At 41.5% G+C, this 20,241-nt stretch overlaps 1 protein-coding gene across 1 annotated transcript in view; it reads right to left on the reverse strand.

Moving 5' to 3' along the window:
• ihha (Indian hedgehog signaling molecule a) overlaps nt 1–20,241 on the reverse strand; it is a 77,618-nt gene that overhangs the window by 42,386 nt on the left and 14,991 nt on the right. Inside the window, exon 2 of the mRNA XM_088930148.1 lies at nt 1,538–1,799. Within this exon, the coding sequence (XP_088786274.1) occupies nt 1,538–1,799 (262 nt within the window). The remainder of the gene's footprint in view (nt 1–1,537; nt 1,800–20,241) is intronic.

The following is a 20,241-nucleotide window of genomic DNA, read 5'->3' on the forward strand; positions in this document are numbered from 1 at the left end:
GTCATCTCTTCTCACTCTATTCCACTAACCCTATCCCACTTCTTACTCACCATGCCTTCCCTCTCCACTACCTGAACTACCTGACAGGTCTCCAGTCATTCCATGTCGTAATACTTCTAGTATTGTCCAGCTATAGACCTCTCTGCTCTCATCTTTTCTGTAGGTCTTCAGAACTGCCAGTCAGGCGGTCTTCATATCAGCCTACCCCTCATACTGTATCTCTGCCAACATTTCATGGCTCTCACTGAAACTAAGATCTCTCCAGATCACACTACAACACCAGCTGCACTCCCCTCCAATTTCTACTGCAACCAGCCTCAGGCCTATGGATGAGGTGATGAGGCCGATTTATGCATTTCCCTCATCTGGAAATACAACACTCCTGATGAGGCACACAATCCTGTTTTCCCCCTTATCCTATTTTGACTTTTATACTTTTCCCCTCATTGTCCCTGCTATACTTTTACATCACTGACCTCTATGTCTCTCCAGACCAATTTGTGCGATTTTTTCGATGAGCTAGACATCCCACAGAGCACGTTTCCTGAAGATGGCACACCACTGATTCTATTTGGGGATTTCAAAAGAAATCTTAATTGTTCATAAGCTTTCACAATCTTCCGCTGCACACAAAGCTAGCAAACAGCTACACCTGAATTTCTCACGGAACTACAGCACTGCCAACCTCATACCCACTTCCCTTCAGCTCTGAGATCACAGCTTTGTGACCTCCTCCCTGTCTCTCCCCCCTTCTCCAATCTTCTATGGCACCATTCATTTGTAGTCTTCGCTCAAGGACAAACCTCTTTTCTGTCTTCCATCTTCACTGTCTTCTGTCAAGCACTTCTCAAGTCTGCCTATAGACAAAGCCACTGCAACCTCAATCGGTCTTTCCTGGATTTTTCCAGATCTCATGCAGCACATAGACTTTTCCTCTTGAAGGATAGACCACCTTCAACTTATTTTCTCCAAGACCACGTCTTGGGCAGTCCCTCACTTAACTTTGGGCTTTCCTTATTATAAAGCAGCACTTCTGACTTTCTAATGCACTGTTCCACTAATAGTGAGCTTCCGTGAATCTATGAACACTGTCTGGTTTCACCTTACAGTACCAGTGTCCTACCACATCCTAACTTATATTGAATTTTGTTTCCTTAAATGAATATCATCTTCATTTGCCTGGTACACCTTAAGAGATACAGTAATTGGTGATGTAATTTATAGTGCAGGTCATTAACATTATTCATTATAGATGTTTACTTATAATTAAGTTGAACATGGGACTATGTGGTCATTGTTCCACATGTCATGTTCTAACGCATACGTTAGGTTAGCAGGGCTGCAGTAAGCGAATACTGGAGGTGTAGTCAAAACGTGGTGAGGTGACTTCCACACATCACTTCAGTGAATGAGGCACTTTGTTTCAAATCAATATTAATTTAGACTGCTCACTTACATCTAAAGCGACTTTCTGTTGTATATCACGTTGATGGGGCTGGTCAAAAAAATCAAAATGGCCGCGTTGGTCTCCACATACCTGATTTAACACTGCAGTGCACATGAGCCTTGGATTCATAGTAGACCCAGTCGAAACCCGCCTCTACGGCCAGCCGCGCTAGCATGGCGTACTTGGTGCGGTCCCGGTCGGAGGTGGTGATGTCGACTGCCCGGCCTTCGTAGTGCAGTGACTCCTCTGAGTGGTGGCCATCTTCATCCCAGCCCTCCGTCACCCGAAGCTTCACTCCTGGCCACAGGTTCATAACCGATATTGCCAGGGAGTTCAGTTTGTCCTTGCAGCGCTGTATGCAGTCATGGAAACACACACAGACAGACACCGGGTCAGAGACACACACAGAGGGTTAGAGACACACAGAGACTCGATGTAAATGCACATACAGTCAAACGGTTGATGCAGGTGTAAGGCCAAAGACACAAAAGCAGATACCGTATGTTCAGAACAATTTACTTTAGAAACTAAAAGACAGCTGAAGTTCACTTGCACATACAAGTTGGTAGACACAGAGCACTGCAAAATAAAAGGCAGGTACAAACTAGCTCAGCAACAGAAGGTTAAAAACAAAGACAGATTTTGGCAAAAAGCATTAGTGAAAAGCATTCACAGCTTAAGCAATAACTGCACAAAGACTACAGACACGCAATACACTGCAGTTAAGAGATGGTAGGGGTAGAGGCACATGGAACAAACAAAAACAGAATAATATAAAAACAGAAAGAAGCAGCAGTTAACACAACAGAGCTTAATTAGAAATCAAGATCTCAGTGATAATCTGAAATACTGACAGAATCACTGCTATTATTTGTCTACACAAACACAAATATTAAACCGTACGAATCAGTGCCTAGCAGTGCAAATATTTCTCTGCAAGATAATTTACACCTGTGGCATACACAATACTGGATGCTTTGTACAAGCCCACAGATTATTTGCAGTTTCACAACTGCATCTGCTCCTTCAGAAAATAACTCTTCAGGAACCAGTTAAAAACATCATACCCAGCACTGTACCAGAAGTGAAGAGAACCAATTGGAATAAACACTGTCCATAATGAACACATTCACTTTAAATTAATTTGGTAGTCCACTGGGCATGAACTATCTTTAGTACTTACAGTTACATGTACTATATAATACAAGGATATGTCAATCAAGTAAAGTGTCTTTGTGAGTTATCTAGATATGAATGAGCACTATACAAGCAATTTAACGCTTAAGATGGTGGAATCAAAGATTTTTATTTACCTTGTTCAATGCATTTTTGGGGCTGTGAGTCTGTTTCCTAATAAAACATTCTAGAATTTATTTTACTAATATACATACGCAGGTGTACATGTTTATATGTACAGTATGCATACAGACAAACAGAATTCACTTTAACTTTAAGAGTAACTTGTATTGTTGTAAGTCATACTTTGAAAGTGTGACACCACTGAAACATAAACTTACAGATCGATAAGTCTGACGTTTATTGTATGTAAGGGTGTGGAAACAATAATTAATTGATTTAAACTAGATTATCACTAACAATAACAACAAAGGGCATACTAAACATGAATTAAGTTCAAAAAGTCATTTTAACAAACAACAACAGCAATAGGCACACAGACAGATATTACTATTGTATATTTAGATTTTCAGGAGGCTTTTGATAACATTTCTCATTTTTCCATCTTAAATTACAGCATTTGGGCAACCACAGAAATAAATCTGGATTGAGAACTGGATAACAGAGTATACTGTACATATTATACTATATAGGTGTGAACTGATATAAACAGTGAATACTATGATTGGACTGATGTATTTACTGGAATATCACAAGGACCTGTCAAAATTCAAGACTAGGCAAACACGTGGCAGATGATGTGTAATGTAAACAAATGCACAGTATTATATTCAGGTAACAAAACCAAAAAGGGAGACACTGAGCTTAAAGATGATACTTATGATTACCTTGGTATTTAAACTGAAAATATTTACATTTCTAGACAAAGTGAGGAAGCAATAGAGAAGGAAAAGCAAAGCAATATATTGTTAAAAGTGCAGAATTTAAATTAAATGATGTGATGTGAAAATTGTACAATGCACTAGCAATTGCCAAATTTAGAATATTTTGTACAATTTTTGGAAAAGATTATATTGATATTGCTTCTCTGGATTAAAGAGGAACTGCAGTCCCAATCTGTCAGACCAGTTATTAAATCTCAGAAACACAATTAATTGTCGGTACCGCAAAACTTTACGAATTCCAAATTCAGCACAAAATCGTGAACTTTGTGAAAGTACGGTATAGTCACTATGTTGAGAGTTTGAGAAAATTGTGACACGAGGCGGCCCTTCCTGCGCACTAGTCACTGTAATGACTAACGTAACGTGATGTACAGTACAAGCGCATAAATGCCGCACGATACTTGTCGGCAAAACCATCTCGCAGTCGAGAGCAGTATTTTTATTGGATTAAAAGAGATGTATTCACAAGCCTGCTCATTTACAATGCAAAAGGCTTCACCTCACCAGATGTTTGGTTGCCTCGTTCTGAATCGCAGAATATGGCATTACTCTTTCCTGGAGGTTTTTTTTTTGTACTTTTTACTTTACTTTCATTTCATTGAGGTTTGAAATGTAGTCACCAGTGCCGATTCTCTCTATCCACAAAATATCAAAATAACATTGCTGGTCCCCTTTAAACCGCCGGACCTTTAGGTCTTGGACAAACTACAACGGGACCTGATAAAAGCATTCGAAATCATCAAAAGTACTGAAAAGGGTAAGCCAGTGGACTTATTCAGAATCAAAAGGAAGAAACTCACCAGTGGATGCATGGGGAATGCCTTTTCACAAATGATTATGGGAGTATGGAACAAGCTACTCAGCTATGTTGCTGAAGCTTATACCTTAACTTCTTTCAAAAAATGACAGGATGAGGTCAGCTATCACAATAAGCAATAAGTAATAAGTGGTTATCACACAAGATAGATAGAAGCATGCTCCTCTTGTTTGTAATCATTATTATGGTATTCTTACCTTCTTATCTGTGCACCCTAGCGACTTTATACAATGTAGATAATCATTGGAACAAACAGAATTAAGGAACAAATTATTGTTCTCTTTAAAATCAAAGACAGGTTTTTTTTGGGTGGGGTTAACTATTATTGGAGTAAATTGGAGAGGATTAACTACAAATTGTCAGGATTATATTACTCAACATTACCCAAGGGAGAAGAGAGACTGAGAAAATTAATCGGCCTAAATTGCTTTAGGAACTGAGAAATCCACCTTTAAAAAGCACAGCCTGGTGATCTGAGCTGCCCCAATCCTGAACCTGCAGGACTCAGAGACATTAAGTGTTGGTGTGAAGTAGTGAGAGGCAGCATTGAGAGAAAGCAAACCTATAAAGGAGAAAAGATAGTGAAAATGAGACACACCTGGGCTGACTGAGTAACTGGCATTCAGAAGAAGTGAAATTCCACACGAGGAAGAGGAGCAGGTAGGATAAGCTCTCTGTGGAATTGCCCACAACAGTGCAGTGATGGGAAGGTGTATATGAACAGCCAGGAGGAAAAAAGTTTCTGTCTGTGTCTAGGCTTGTCTAAGCTCCAGGGTGAGAGGAAGGAGAGTGAGAGATCCACAGGGAGTGCTCAATAGTAATGAGTGAAGCTGGATTTCAGGCCTGTGGGACTCAGTGAGAAAGAATAAAGCAAGGGAAGAAAATATAGCTTAGGTTGTACTGAGGCAAGCTGCAGGAGCTGGAGAAGTGGACTGCACGGTACCTAGGAAGGGCTAATTGTTTACCCAACAGACTAACGTGGGTGAAGGAAGCAATGAAGGCTAACCCAACAAGTCTGCAAGTGAGGGTAAGTATCTGCAGCCCAACAGACCTGAAGGTAAGGGGGGAACAACATCCTACATTCCTAGGTTACCAGGCTCAACAGGGTAAAAGTGCATTACTAAGCAATAGGTGTGGGCATCTGAACCAGGGATGATGGGTACTAGCACCTGGAGGACTGGTGTAGCACCCGGCAAGGTTCCAGCATATTTTCCCCCCACAGTTGAGAGCGAAGCTGGGGCTCTACGGACTCCCACTGTTACCATTAGAAGATGCACAGGTGTGCAGTCCGAGAAAGTGCGTTTGTGATGGGGAGTGCTAGCATAGGAGTTTTTTGCAGCAGCCTGGCTAAACAGGATCAGCCAGTAAAACGTTTCAGGACGAATGACAACACCCCAAAATCGAAGCGTAATGAACTATTGTCGAGTGAATATTTGGCTTAGTGGCCATAGGACGAGGAGGCCAGGACCCCCCCGCAAGGTAACCAAGGGGCAGCTGCAGGTGGAGGTGGGATGCAAAAGTCGCACGCGAGGGAGAGAGATATCGCATTCGGTATTTATAGTGTTCGGTGGAGGAAGGACGAAGGGAGTGATTGCTTATCACTGACGGCTGGGAATAATTGAGCATGGTTGTTGTCATCCCTCCCAAATTTTAGTTAAATTAACTCCATTGAAAGAATGAACGGTTGTTTCTGAAGAGCATGCGCTTGTGGAAGACTGAATGAAGAGCTGGAAGAGCAGAGTTGATTGTGTTAAAAGTGCCTGACTGTATTAGTGAAGAGTGAATCATGAAGAGTGAGGTTCGTGAGGTATGTGACTGGGTGACATGGACTGAAAACTCCAGTGCTTGGTTGTTTTGACCAAGTGACTGACATCAAAGGCTGAAGAATTAGTGAAGAACATAAGTAAAGAAACGAAGATTAGCACAATCTGAGCCTGAGAAGTCTGTACAGGCTTCCCTGAGAGAGGAAAAAAAGATAAGAACTGGGAGTCTGCAGGGGTTTTGGCCATGAGAATAAATAACAGACTACTTGAAATGCAGAAACTTATAGGGATGTGGTAGATAGGTGGCAATTACAGAGGCGAACATAACCGTGTAGTTAGTATATTAATATATTAAACACTAAAGCAGTTTTCTTCTGCTGACAAAGGATAGTGATAAGATTCAGAGTACATAGTCAATGTCTTAAAATTAATATATCAAAATCCAAAACCAGATTAGAAAAGAACTCTTACAAAGTGAATTGTTTTGCTTAGGTGGATGATGTAAGTACAAATGCAAGTTTGAAGAAATGTCTAGCAAGTGACTGACAGAAGGATATCTTAAACATTCAATATAATGTGAAGTGAGTAAAAAGAAACAGTTTCAAGGTTGGGATTCTCCATTGTAGCCATCTACACTTAATGCAACTGTAAATAAGCACCCAGCAGAAGTTTCAATCGAAACATAAAAAACTCACAATGCTTCAGTCTGCAATTGTTCCAAATAATTAGGGGGAGATTTTTACCATAGTTAGGCAGCAGAAAAACATCCCTTAAGCACCGTTAATAGATCTCATTCCTAGTGTTTACAAAATGAGATTCCACAGTTCTAGAACATTATCCTAGCATAACCACAAAAATGTAAATTGAACCTTTAATCTATCTATTCTGCATCTTTCTGAAACTTTAAATCTGGAAATGTTAATGGGCTCTCATACTCAAAAACGTCCTCCCTCTGAGACCCAGCTACACAAAATTGAAACACTGCCCCTGAAAAGTATTTAGTTTTTTATATTTATATGTTTAAAGTATCTATGGTTTTTTTTGTGTTCTGAAAACCTTACATTCGGCAAAGCTCTCGTATTAAGCTGCAAAAAAGCGGCACATTTTCAAAAGGTCTTCAGTGTTTTTCCCACTTAAAACAAATGTTTACATCAAATGTAAATTCCCCAGCCATCAATATAAAAATTGAAGAATTCCAGTAGAGAGGGAATGTACTATTCATAAATAAGTTGATCCCAAATGTCCAAAGTATGTTTTTATGCATATGCCAGTTTCATTTCTACACATACCATAAAAAATGCAAAAGGTTTGCTCAACTGAATACAGTACATACAGTAGCTCATTGTAGAATAGGTGATATTGTAAGATTTGAAAAACTGCCACAGTGATCTGAAGATTGATAATGTGGTGATGTTTTCTGACCCATGTGTATACAGTATATCTAACAAAGGAACTTTTTACACATTGCACATTACTATGTCATCATTGGTTGGATGATTTTCAGTCTGTTTGTATTCTAGGAAATCAGAATGATCAAGATTACTAGTGATTTAGCATTGTGATATCATCTGAGGTGGTACACTGGTGTTGTAAAAATTGTGATTGTGGCAAATGTCAGGCCAGACATAAGATAAAATAATATCACTTGATTAGCTATATACAGTTTCTTGCATTAGGAATTTGTCTTTTCACATACTCCAGCTTACTCTCCATGAGACACACAGACGGGGAGAGAGGCTTGGGGTCAGCCATTTATACAGTGCCCCTGGAGCAGTTGGGGTTAAGGGCCTTGCTCAGGGGCCAAACAGATTAGGATTCCTCTGCCAGGCACGGGATTTGAACCGGCAACCTCCCAGCCACAGGCGCAGATCCTTAGCCACAGTGCCATTGTACACACACAAGGAACTTCTAAGCCAATCTTAGTTTGCATTTCCAGTTATCATCTAAGTTCTTTACCTCCTTGTGAATAGGGTAAGCAACAGCTGACTGCCAAACCACCATGATAAACTTCAAGGGAAAAGCCTTAATATTTAATGTAATTTTAAAGACATCTAAAGTGCCACTTCTACACAATCAACAAACCGACCCTCCCGTTTGCTTTAATAAATTTTAACTACGTTCCAAGTCTTGACAGCAGCTGAATGTCATAAGGCATGAGAGATACTTACAGTTGGGAGAGGAGCGGGGGGGGAGGGGGGGGTCATTATCTAGCAGTGTACAATATAGGGAAATGTTCAGGTGCACATCAGAGGGAAATCACTTGCCAAGAACTGCATTACAGCTCTCTCAGCCACAACAATAAACACACACTCATGCTAAATAATTCATTTAATGTCTGGAGGACCTTGGATGAAGAACACAAACAGCAGCAGACACTGGTAGCGATTGCCACTTCTCAGCTGATAGACAAAATACAAAGGATGCATATTTAATAGATATAGATGAACATGTAGGGTCAATCTCTGAAGCCAAGTTTTGTCTGATTGACTTTTTTATTGCATCGTAACAGACAAATATGGAGCATGTCTTAGCTCTGATGATAGCACTGAAATGTACATCATTGTCTAAAGCTGTCAAAAATAAGATGGTGACCATTCAGGGTGACCTCATAGACAATTCCAGGAACCACTGGAAACTAGCCATAGCAATACAGTAATATATCACAAGAACTGGTCCTATAGGCCATCTCTGGCAGCATGAAGAAATGTCCAGCAAGCTCACAAACGTGACTATAAGATTACAATGGTAAATTGAAATGTTGCCTTATATATACATTCAATGCTACAGCAGTGTATCTCTTGCCAAAGAGTGGACTGTCTAAAACTCATAACAGCACTGTACACACAGATGTACACTGAGAGTTTAAAGACTGAATTAAACCTGACAGGTTAGATCAGTGACAATTAATTATAATCATTCCCTGTTTCAGTTTTGTCCCCCTTAGGAATATGAATTGTTACTACATTGGGCATTTTTTCAAATCTTTGAAGCTTTGATCTCACTCTCGATCTAAGTGAGAGCTGAAATATCCTAGGCAGGGCTTTATGAATAATATCCATCTTTTCTTTATGCATGACTGGGAAAACATCATCAATCTCCAGTGATTTCTTCATTTTTGAAGAACCTCAGTGCCAGTTATGCTATAATGATCCAGTACAGTACAGCTGAGCTCCTTCTATAAAATGAGCCACGTTATTGATATCTCTTCTTGTAAAAACCTGTATGAAATATTAATTTAGCATGTTACAATAAATCTTTATCATCGTCTATTATTGATCCCCTATTATCTCATCAACTATTTACTTTTAAGGCTGCAAAACGGAAAATGTGCTCTGTGTCATCTTTTGCCTGTGTTTTTTTAACTTTCTTTTCTTTTTTTCCCCTTGGTAATTTCCCAGTAGTGCCTTTGAATCATGGGCCCTGTTGTGCAGTCTGTGAAGAGTTATCTTCCTTATAGCTGACCTTTTCCTTAATTTCTCCATTAACATGTTTTCCTAGATTTGGATGTACTTTTAGAGAAGTGTTTTTTTTTGTTGTTGTTGTTTTGAGCATTTACTGTAGCATTGGCTTTGAAGAATGACCGTGCTTATCCTGTTGACTCACAGCTCACCACTTGCATATTCTGCCTCATTCTTCATAGACTATTTTCTTAATAATAACCCCCTCCTTTATTATGGAGATGTATTTAAAGTTTACTTCAAAAGATATCATAATAAGATAACAGCTTTCCAATGGTCCATCACATCCCAAATAATATCAATGCTGTTTGAAATGGTTAGGTGAATAAGAACATATTTTACTTAATCATTTACCATTGAATTAAGAAGTAAACTGTAATCAGATGTCATCCTTGTTTGCATTAGGTGATCAATAGCATACCCCTAGTGTTAAGACTTTAGAATTTCTATTTTCTAGTTCTTAACTCCTATACAATATAAAACACTCTGTACCTCCTTGCTTCAGTTTTCTAGCTTGCAAGATATATTTAGAGTATACAGTAGCCCCATCAACCCTCCTATCCTGCATGTTTTACCAAATAAAGGTGTATTAATCTTGTATACATGCCTGTCATTTTCCTCTAGAGATGTTTTCAATCACCCCTATAATAAGCACAATACAAGAAAAGATACAAACAAGGAAGCCATTTAGTCCATATAGTCTGTTAAGGTGCTAGTAGCTTATTGAATCAAGGATCAAATTCGATTTATGACTCAATGGTCAGCTACTACTTCATAGTAGGCAATCTTGTTCCACAAGCCTTTCTGTAATGATTTTTTAAAAAAGTTTTAAATGGAATAGTTTAAATAGTTAACATTAAATAGTTTCTATTTAATGTCCATGTTTTACCATTAATTCTGATTTTGTCAATCTCTCAGACTTTGAATATTTAAACCAGATCTTCTCATAGTTTTCACTAAAAAAAAAAAGTGTAGGACTTTCCTTTGAGCTCATGGATGATTTTAGAACAATATTTTCTTGTAGTAAGATATATTGGTCTATAATGAGTTGGCTTTGTTTTGTCACTTTCTTTTACAGATGGGTGCTATATTAGCATTGTTCTGTAGTTATTACCCCTGCCAGGAGATACTACTGGAAGAGTTTCGTTAATGGTCTTTGAATAAAATCTTTTGTTTCCATTATTACATTCGATAGAATACCACCAGGTCCTGAAGAACTGATTCTCAAGTCCTTCTAGTACCTGTAACACTTTTGATTCTTCTACATTTCTGGTGTTTAATATGGAAAACCTTTCCTCAGCCTGAGATATGGTGCCTGTATTTATGAATACCTGTGTCACGATCGCTGCTCCTCCTCTTAAGGGCGCTCCAGCCCTTCCTCGTTCTGTCCCATTACCCACACCTGTTCCTTATTCCAGCCCCTCTTCAGTTCCACCTTAAAAGCCAGACGCAGACGTCATTTGAGGCTCTTCATTGAATCCCGTTTCGTGAGAGCCCAGGTCCTGCTGCGTCTGGCTCCGTTATGGTTTTAGCTTTCTGTTCCTGATCCCCCCCGCCGGTCCCGACCCAGTTCCTGGTTTTTAACCCTCTGGATGGATCGCCTGGCCATGGACTTTGCTTCTGTTTTGGATTCCCCGTTTGTACGTCGTCTTGGATTGTTCGCCCCGTATTCACTGCCCCTGGACACCTGCACCCCTTGGACACGCCCCCTGTCTCCATACCCTCTCCTGCATGACTTTTTCCCCAGTGTTTCCTCACTAATCCGGATTGTGTCGTCTGCATAGGGCCCGAAAAGAACTGTTCGTGACAAGAATGAAGAGCCTTGAATGACGTCTGCGTCTGGCTTTTAAGGAGGAACTGAAATAAGGAACAGGTGCAGGTAATGGGACAGAACAAGGAAGGGCTGGAGCGCCCTTAAGAGGAGGAGTAGCGATCGTGACACCTGCGCAACACGTTACTTCATACTTTTTATAGAAAGTATTTACACTCCCTTCTTTATTTATGTGGTGCTTTATTTCTGCTTGTAGTCTTCAGAAAAACCCTTTGAGTTCTTTTTTATAGCTTTGGGAGATTTATTTTAATATAAAATAAATCATCAACCTACCCATCCCTGTGTTCCTGTGTTCCTGTGTTCTTTATTCCTGCACAAATCACGACAACTGGACCCACCCCCGACTCCGGTTGGGACCCTGTACATTTCCTTTCGAAGGTCTTCAAACTGGCCACCAGGCAAGCAGCACACCATAGGAAATCCATATTGCTTGTGCACCCTACGCTGTCCAGAGTCCCCTCAATCACTACCTCCCACTTACTGTGGGGCTGGCTCCTGGGTGCATATCCGTCCTTCATTTTCCTTCAGCGTGTCAGTACCCACACCTGTCTCAAGTTAAACCCTGGAAGCAGTTGGACAAGGCAAGCTCTGTGTTGCTCTTGTGCGAAGTCTACACCTTTTCCTGCAGCTGTGGCCTATATTCATCCATACTGTACAAGCGATCATCGCTGTACGAGCAAAAAACTACAGGTTGTGCAGCAGACATTTCACTGCAGAAATGTTCCAACACAATCTGCAGGCAGAGTTAACAAGTAGTATTTGTCTCAAAATCAAGAGCACTATTTTTATTGGCTTAAAATAGATGTGTTCACAAGCCTGCTTCTTTACAATGTCGTAGGGCCACTTCACCTCACTGGAAGATTTTTTGCCTCGTTCTGAATTGCAGATAATGGCGGCAATATGGCGCTGGGTATAGCTGGAAATTCTGTCTATTTTGTGATGTAAAGTGGAGGTTTTGCACGTTGTAGTTTCAGTGTGGTTAAAAATGCACTCATTAATGCCGATTCTTTCTAACCCCAGAATATAAATACAGCATTGCAGTTGCCCTTTAACTCTCCTCATAGCCCTAATACCGTCTAAGCCTGCAGTAAAACAAATGCTGAGCACAACCATGTAGCTCAGTATTCCAAGCATGCCTTTCACTCTCCCATGCTTCAGCCCGATACAATAAGTCAATGTGAACTGCTAGTTGTGAAATGCAACTTGTCGGGTTTCAAAGTCCATCAATTTTGTCGCATTCTTGACAATAACCGCACCCCCCTGTTTGTCTGTGAGTCATGGAGATGATATAGGAGATCAGTCAGAATCCTAGTCTGTGGTTTCAGTGTGTGTCCTTCTGAGACAGCAATTAAAAAATAATTCACAGAGACAAAAGCTTTCACTTGTCTTTCGTACGTCCCAATAATCTTTTTATGCTGTGATGAATGCAATCCCCTGATTTAGGGTGATTGAGTTTTCCCGGTGGAACTGTATATTTACTCTAACAACAGCCTCCACATATCTTCTTGAAAACATCCCCTCTCACTTACAAAGGATGAGCCAGAGAGCAAATGTTGCTTCAAGCGGGGGGAGGGTGCTAAAAAAGATGTGTTCAGCGCTGTGTGCAACCAGGGGAGTATTTTTCGTGTAGGGCAGGGGAAGCGTGAGATTAGAATTGGACCTCCTGAACGTCTGTTAAAAAAAACATCATCTCAGTGGTTTGGTCAAATTCTAATAACGACAGAAAAAAGCCGACAAATACAAAGAAGTATAAGGAAATAGCAAACTTACAACTCTGGCATTGGCTCACCTGGCTGAGTAAATGACAGCGCTAGTCAGAGATCAGCTTTGTCATACCTCCCCCAACGGATCCCCAAACCTCCGACAAATTTTGAACGCAGAGCCAAGAGCGAGTTGGTTCGGCAGCAGTGCAGGAGGAACCGAGGACAACGTGCGTGGCACCCGGAATGAACGAGGAGCGTGTTTGATACGGGCTTGAGCTTGTTTGACCGAGTCGATTCGGAAAGGAGGTGTCTGCACATCGGAGAAACGCTGAGGGGTACATGAGGAGAATGAGAAGCAGGGATGACGCGGGTGATGGGATGCGAGGTGGCAGCACTCCGAGGAGTGGAAGACGCTGAAGCAACCCAGGAGAGTCGCATGACATGAAAGGAGGAGGAGAGCCGCCATTTCCAGACGGAATGGATGAGGACGTATTCCAAGCGGAACACCCAAAAGAAGAAGAACTATCAGCAGGCAACACATTGAAATAAGCAGCTGTGAGCCTGGTCAGTACCTGGATGGGAGACCTCCTGGGAAAAACTAAGGTTGCTGCAGGAAGAGGTGTTAGTGGGGCCAGTAGGAGGTGCTCACCCTGCAGCCTGCGTGGGTCCTAATGCCCCAGTATAGTGATGGGGACACTGTACTGTAAATAAAGTGGCTGCCTTTCGGATAAAAAGTAAAATCGAGGTCTTGACTCCCAGGGTGTTTCTCAAAAAGAGTAGGGGTTTTACTTCAGCGTTCTGGCCAAATTTCCCATTTACCAATCATGGCCTCCTAATAATCCCCATCTATGAACATCTTCATTACTCTGCTCTCCTCCCCACTGATAGCTGGTGTGTGGTGAGCGTACTGGCACACTATGGCTGCCGTCGCATTATCCAGATGGGTGCTGCACATTGGTGGTGGTGGAGGGGAGTCCCTATTACCTGTAAAGCGCTTTGAGTGGAGTGTCCAGAAAAACGCTAGGGGGGTTAGAAAAAGATGAAGAGAAGGGCAAAGGAGAGATGAAAAAGCCACAGCTGTTCAGAGCTTGGAGTTCCTGGAAGGGATGGAAGGGTCTCTGCAGAGCAGCAAGAAAACCACAGACGGCGTGGCAAGAGTTTGAGAGGAGAGAATGTGACTGGACTGGACTGGTCTAGGCTTGTAGGGGAGGAAAGTGATCAAGCTAAGGTTGCGGTAATGAAACGCCTCCATCTGCAACAAAATGTAGAGTGCAAGAAAGGATGTGTGCCGTGTATAGCCAGGAAGCTTTATAAGGAGAGGATCAGCAGTGAGATTTAGAACTTGAGCTCCTCCTGAGCCTCTGTTAAATCAACACCATTAATTGCATGTCACGGGAGGCGGTCCCGACTGTGTATTTACTGTAGGACTCTATGCAGACGGTATAATCCGGAAGAGACTGGAGAAGGACAACAGGGAAAACACGGAGAGGAATGGATGGGAGGACTGACAGGGTGTGGCGCCAACAGTGATCCAGGTGGCAGGGGGAGGGCAGGCAAACAAGTCCAGTGGGAGTCCAAGAGGGTAAAACAGTCCAAAGTCCAGGTAACTGGGAGATCAATCCAAGACAAACAGTTAAAAACAGGAACCTGGTCAGAACCGGAACAGGAACAGAGAAGTTAAAAACACAATGACGAGGCCAGGCGCTCCGAGTCCCGGACCCAGATGGTCAGGACGACGGGGAATAAGACCTGCCCTCGGACTACCCACGAGCCCGGGGAATGGGCCAAGCCTTGTGGCGTCCATCTTCCAATACTGAACCCAGAGTTTAGGATATATATACTTATATAGTGATGGGTTAAACAGGAGACGGGTGCGTGTAATAATGAAACTAATAATAAAACGTCGGATCTCCCTCTAGAGGAGGGATGACGACCGTGACATTGCATAAATATTCACATCCTTTTCTATGACAAGGCTAAATTAGATCAGGTACACAAAACGACTTTGACAAGTCACACACAACTGTCAATTGAAAGCTTTTTGTGTGCAACAATAGTGGTTCAAAGAATAAATATACCCGTCTCTGTAAGGTCCCTCAATGAAGTAATGACTCTCAAGTAAAGATTCAAACATAAACAACCAAGGAGTTTTTTCAAAAAGACTCACACAGTTGGAATAAGGCAAAGATCAGAAGAAAGGTATAAAAAAATCAAATACTGCATATACGGTACCTTTGAGCAATATTAAGTCAATCATTAAGAAGCAAAAGACGTATATGCTACCCAGACACTGCCTATACCAGACTTTCCCTCTGCGAGTAAACAAGTCTGCAATGTTCCAGTCAGTCACAAAGATGGTCTGTACAGCAGTGTGAAAAAAAAACACATCAAATCCTGTAACAAAGTATGAAACCTTTCAAATATAGCAAAAGGTAACATGGTCAAATAAGATAAGTGATGAACATTTTAGTGCACAGAGGTACAGTACATCTGATCCAAACAGCACAGCACATCACTGTTACCTATTGTCACACATGGGGGTGGAGGAATTGTGTTACTGGACTGATCCTTATCACCATCTGGGACTGGGAAGCCTCTCAAGATTGAAGGGGAAATGATTGTGTGTCGAGTACAAAAACGTGTTAGTGTAGATGAAAACCTGCTTCTGACTGCAAAAGATCTAAAACTGGGATAAAATTCGCCTTTCAGCTGGACAAAAACACAAAGCACAAGCACTGAGGTGGCTTAGGAAGGAGAAAGTGAATGCCCTCAAGCCCAGTCAAAGTCCTACCTTGAAATCAATAAAAAATCTAGAATTTTGCTGCTCACCATTGATATCCAACCCAACCTGACAGAGCTTGAGCAAGTTTGCAAGGTCAAATGGCCAAAAACTTCACCATCCTCTAAAGTGACTGTAATTTTGTCTGAAAGGTTTGCAAAGATGAAACATTTTCTATTCAGCAGCCATATCACTCTGCAACTCACAACTGGCAACCGACTGAAGCTAAGCAGGTGTGAGCCTGGTCAGTACCTGGATGAGAGACCTCCTGGGAAAAACTAAGGTTCCTGCTGGAAGAGGTGTTAGTGGGGCCAGCAGGGGGTGCTTACCCTGCAGTCCATGTGGGTTCTAATGCCCCAGTATAGTGATGGGGACACTATACTGTAAACAGGCACCATCCTTCGGCTGAGAAGTAAAACTGAGGTCCTGACTCTCTGTGGTCATTAAAAATCCCAGGGTGCTTCTCGAAAAGAGTAGGGGTGTAACCCCGGCATCCTGGCCAAATTTCCCATTGGCCCTTATCAATCATGGCCTCCTAATAATCCCCATCTATGAATTGGCTTCATCACTCTGCTCTCCTCCCCACTGATAGCTGATGTGTGGTGAGTGTTCTGGCGCACTATGGCTGCCGTCGCATCATCCAGGTGGGGCTACACATTGGTGGTGGTGGAGGGGAGTCCCCATTACCTGTAAAGCGCTTTGAGTGGAGTGTCCAGAAAAGCGCTATATAAGTGTAAGCAATTATTATTATTATTATTGTGAAAGTCTGGAACAAGCTACCCAGTCATACTGTTTAAGCTGACTCCCTGACTTCTTTCAAGAAAAGGCTGGGTGAGATGTTCAGGTCAATTAGCACTAGAAACCAAGCAAGTCAGATGGGACTTAAATGGTCTCCTCTTCTTTTTATGTACTTAAATTAACCGATTTTTAACGTATCTAAATCATGCAAACATTCATTTATTTTTCAAAACTTGACCTGATCTCTTTGCAATAGATCCAGACACAGTGAAATGTACAAAAAAATCTAAAAAAAAAGAATAACACTCCTGCCCTCTTTCTATGCGACAGGGAATTGTGATGTCATGTTTATCAGTTCTTGCTGTTCTCATATTAGAAACTGACTATCCATAATATTCCCATCTTCTGCTTTACAGGGCGCCCAGTCTTTGATACTTTATTAGCTATTAAAAGACAAGGACTCAGCCTTCACTCTATAATAAGGAATTTACCCTGAGATCAACAGCTATTTATCTGAGGTATAAATTTTACCCAGCTATGTGAGTGCTTACTTTCAAAACTATAAACTCTTTGTTTAGTTTGAGGTCAAAGGACTAAATAAGGTTTAGAAATCTCACAAACATGAAAATTATATATCATCCTCATGTCAACAGCACACCCCAGCTCTCTAAATTAGAGTGTTTGATAAGGGAAAGTAAACATATCCTGGAAGGGGCTAAAGTAAATAGTCTCAATGGGGCCGATGCAGTTACAATATATCAAGGAGGTGATTTTCTTGCTTGTGGGTGTGTTTTTATTCATCTATTTTCTCTCCATTTTCGAACTGCTTCTTCCAATTCGGGGTCATGGGGGAGCCAGAGTCTATCTCAGCAAGCAACGGGCGCTAGGCAGAGTACACCCTGGATGGGTCCCCCCTCCATTTTAGGGGACACACAGATAGATACGCACACACTCACACTAGGGTAACTTTTTCCAAGAGGCCTCCCAGAAAATCTTCCTACCATATCAAATATTTCAGGGCACACACAGACACAAACACACACGCACACACACTCACACCAGGGCAAACTTTCCGTTATCTATCCATTCAGGATATTTCCTGTAGCTGAGAAGCACTAGTGAACAAACGTTGCCAACCCTAAACAATCTTTTTAGTTGTTCTAATTATTAATTCTACTGAACCAACACCCTTGTTTGAGTGATCAGCCTATGCAAACACGATCATATTCCACCTTTTCTTTTCAAATAACTAAGAAAGGGGCTACATGTGGATACAACTGCTATTTTTTTGGCAACATGTTAAATTATGATTACAACAGTATTAAATTTTATCTAACATATTTTTTTTTTAATAGTTTCACTACCGTGAAAACAAATGCCATGGCTAGATTTCGAGGATATCAGAGATATCTTGCATGTGCAAATCCTTGTAAAACAATTTAATAATATCTGTCGGCTACGTTGATGCAAGTTTAACTCAAGTGTGTTGTAACTGCACTCCATACAGAGCTCCGCTAAGAGGTTAAATTGTTTTCTAGTCTGCTTGTTGTATGCTGATACCAAGAAAAACTCTGGCGTGATGAGCTGTTTTGGCTCCGTTATGTACTATAGCTTTGCCTATATATATTTATTATGTTTAGTCCTTGAAATTTTAGCTCATAATAACAGGTAGGAAAACAAGGAAGAAAGTGTCTTTCACAGAAATTGTGCCACATGGACCACAACTTTGTCTCAAGTACTTGACAACTGGTTTTGAAAAGGATGTGAAACACATTACACATGAATGATATTGGTCAAAAACTAACTGAATCTTCACATGACAACACAGCCATAAGCGTGCTATTCTATGATGATAAGTAAAAAAGAAGGATTACCATCACGGCTGACCTTGAATTTGAACAAGTAAGCAAGTTTGCTTTCTTTGGCAACAGATCTTGGAAACATTTTGAACAAGCTTCCCATGTTTTGGGCTGATGTGATGTTTGTGGCTTCCAAACCAAAAGTGTCCCTTACAATGTCTGTTGAACACTGACGACCATTCAGAAATTTTGCAGAAAGAAGTCAAATGCCGTAGGCAACTTAAAAATGATTTGCAAGAAACTGGAATTTCTTCACTTGTCAAATGAAATGTGTGATGAAAAATATCATCCCTCAAAAACTGGAAACTGAAGGGAACAGCTTTAATCAGATCTACAGCGTTCATGAATTTAAACCACTCTGGTCCAGAAACCCAAAAAAGACTTTTACAACTATGCAAAAGAAAAACACCTACTTTGCTAAACAGTAAACCAATGCGCACATATTAAAAGTGTGTTTCTTTCTGTTCTATGTTTAGTATGCAGTTCAAAATGCAGGTGAGGTCTTTGCAGTTCCATACTGTAAATGATATGAAACTAGATGGTACTGTACAGTATGTGAAAATAGATGGTTTTAATTTTGTGTATTTTATTGATCCACTGTGTAAGAAACAACCTGTTCAAAAAAGTGCTCGGCATATTTTTCCATTTGGATTTGCCAATTATTTTTTGAGCAAACCCACCTGGCTTTGGAATCATAAGTTGTTTTTTTTACATCTGGGTTCACAGCTAAGAACCCTGTGAATGCACACGGGAGAGAAAGGCAGACTGTGTAGTGCAGTGTAGGCAGACTGTCCTGACCCACCCACCTTAAAGCTATTCATCTTTTAACACATTACAGAGAAAACAGCCTGGCGTGCAAGAGGCTGCAAGACCGTCACAGTCTCTGTATTTTGAGAGCTGAGGGAGCCCTGGTTTTCTATTCACACCCTGTACTTGGTGGCCCTCAGCCACTTGTGTGCAGCCCACTGGAAGAATCTCAGTCAGACTCTGCTGGTGACAAGGCCCAGGCTTGATCCCATCATTCCTGGATCATAAGAGTTCCACCTGCTTCTGGCCCAAGTCCTTCACAGGAGTCCTTTGAGTAGGCAAATTTCAGCATGCTTAGGTCCATTTACTCTCATAAGCTGGTCCTTGGGCTCGAGATACAATGTGTCCTCCCCACCCATCCTACACAAGGTCAGGGGATCTCAAGTCTGGCAAGTACTGTAGGTCATCCATGTCACAATTCTCATCTCACCGGAAAACCACTGTTGCAACCTGAGGATCTGTATCGTCTTGCTGGAATGTTGTCACATCAGGATGGACCCACAGGAACCCAGAGAAATGCCAGGATGTGATCAGCATAGTTCGTTATAGTCAGACGGGCATTGCCAATTACTACAAGTGGAGCTGTGCTGCAACTCGACATTTGTGGCCACACCATCGCACATCAAGGCACACACAGACACAGACACACACACACAGTCAGACCAAGGCCGATTTTTCAAACAGTATGTCTTTGGGCTGTGGAAGGAAACTGGAGCACCCAGAGGAAACCCAGGCAAACCAGAGGAGAACATGCAAACTCCATAGAGATAGCACCCAGGAACTGAACCCAGGACCCGCTGGGTTAGCAATGCTAACCACTGTGCCACCTTGCTGCTCTACCTTCCATACACTTTACACCTCACATTTTTGGCAAATACCCACTAGTACCCAGAGGAAACCCACACAGGGAGAACATACAATCTCTGTACAGACAGCACCCCAGGTCCAGAATTGAAAC

Source organism: Atractosteus spatula, chromosome 13, assembly GCF_055471065.1.
Source record: "Atractosteus spatula isolate fAtrSpa1 chromosome 13, fAtrSpa1.hap1, whole genome shotgun sequence".
In the NCBI taxonomy this organism is placed as follows: Eukaryota; Metazoa; Chordata; class Actinopteri; order Semionotiformes; family Lepisosteidae; genus Atractosteus; species Atractosteus spatula.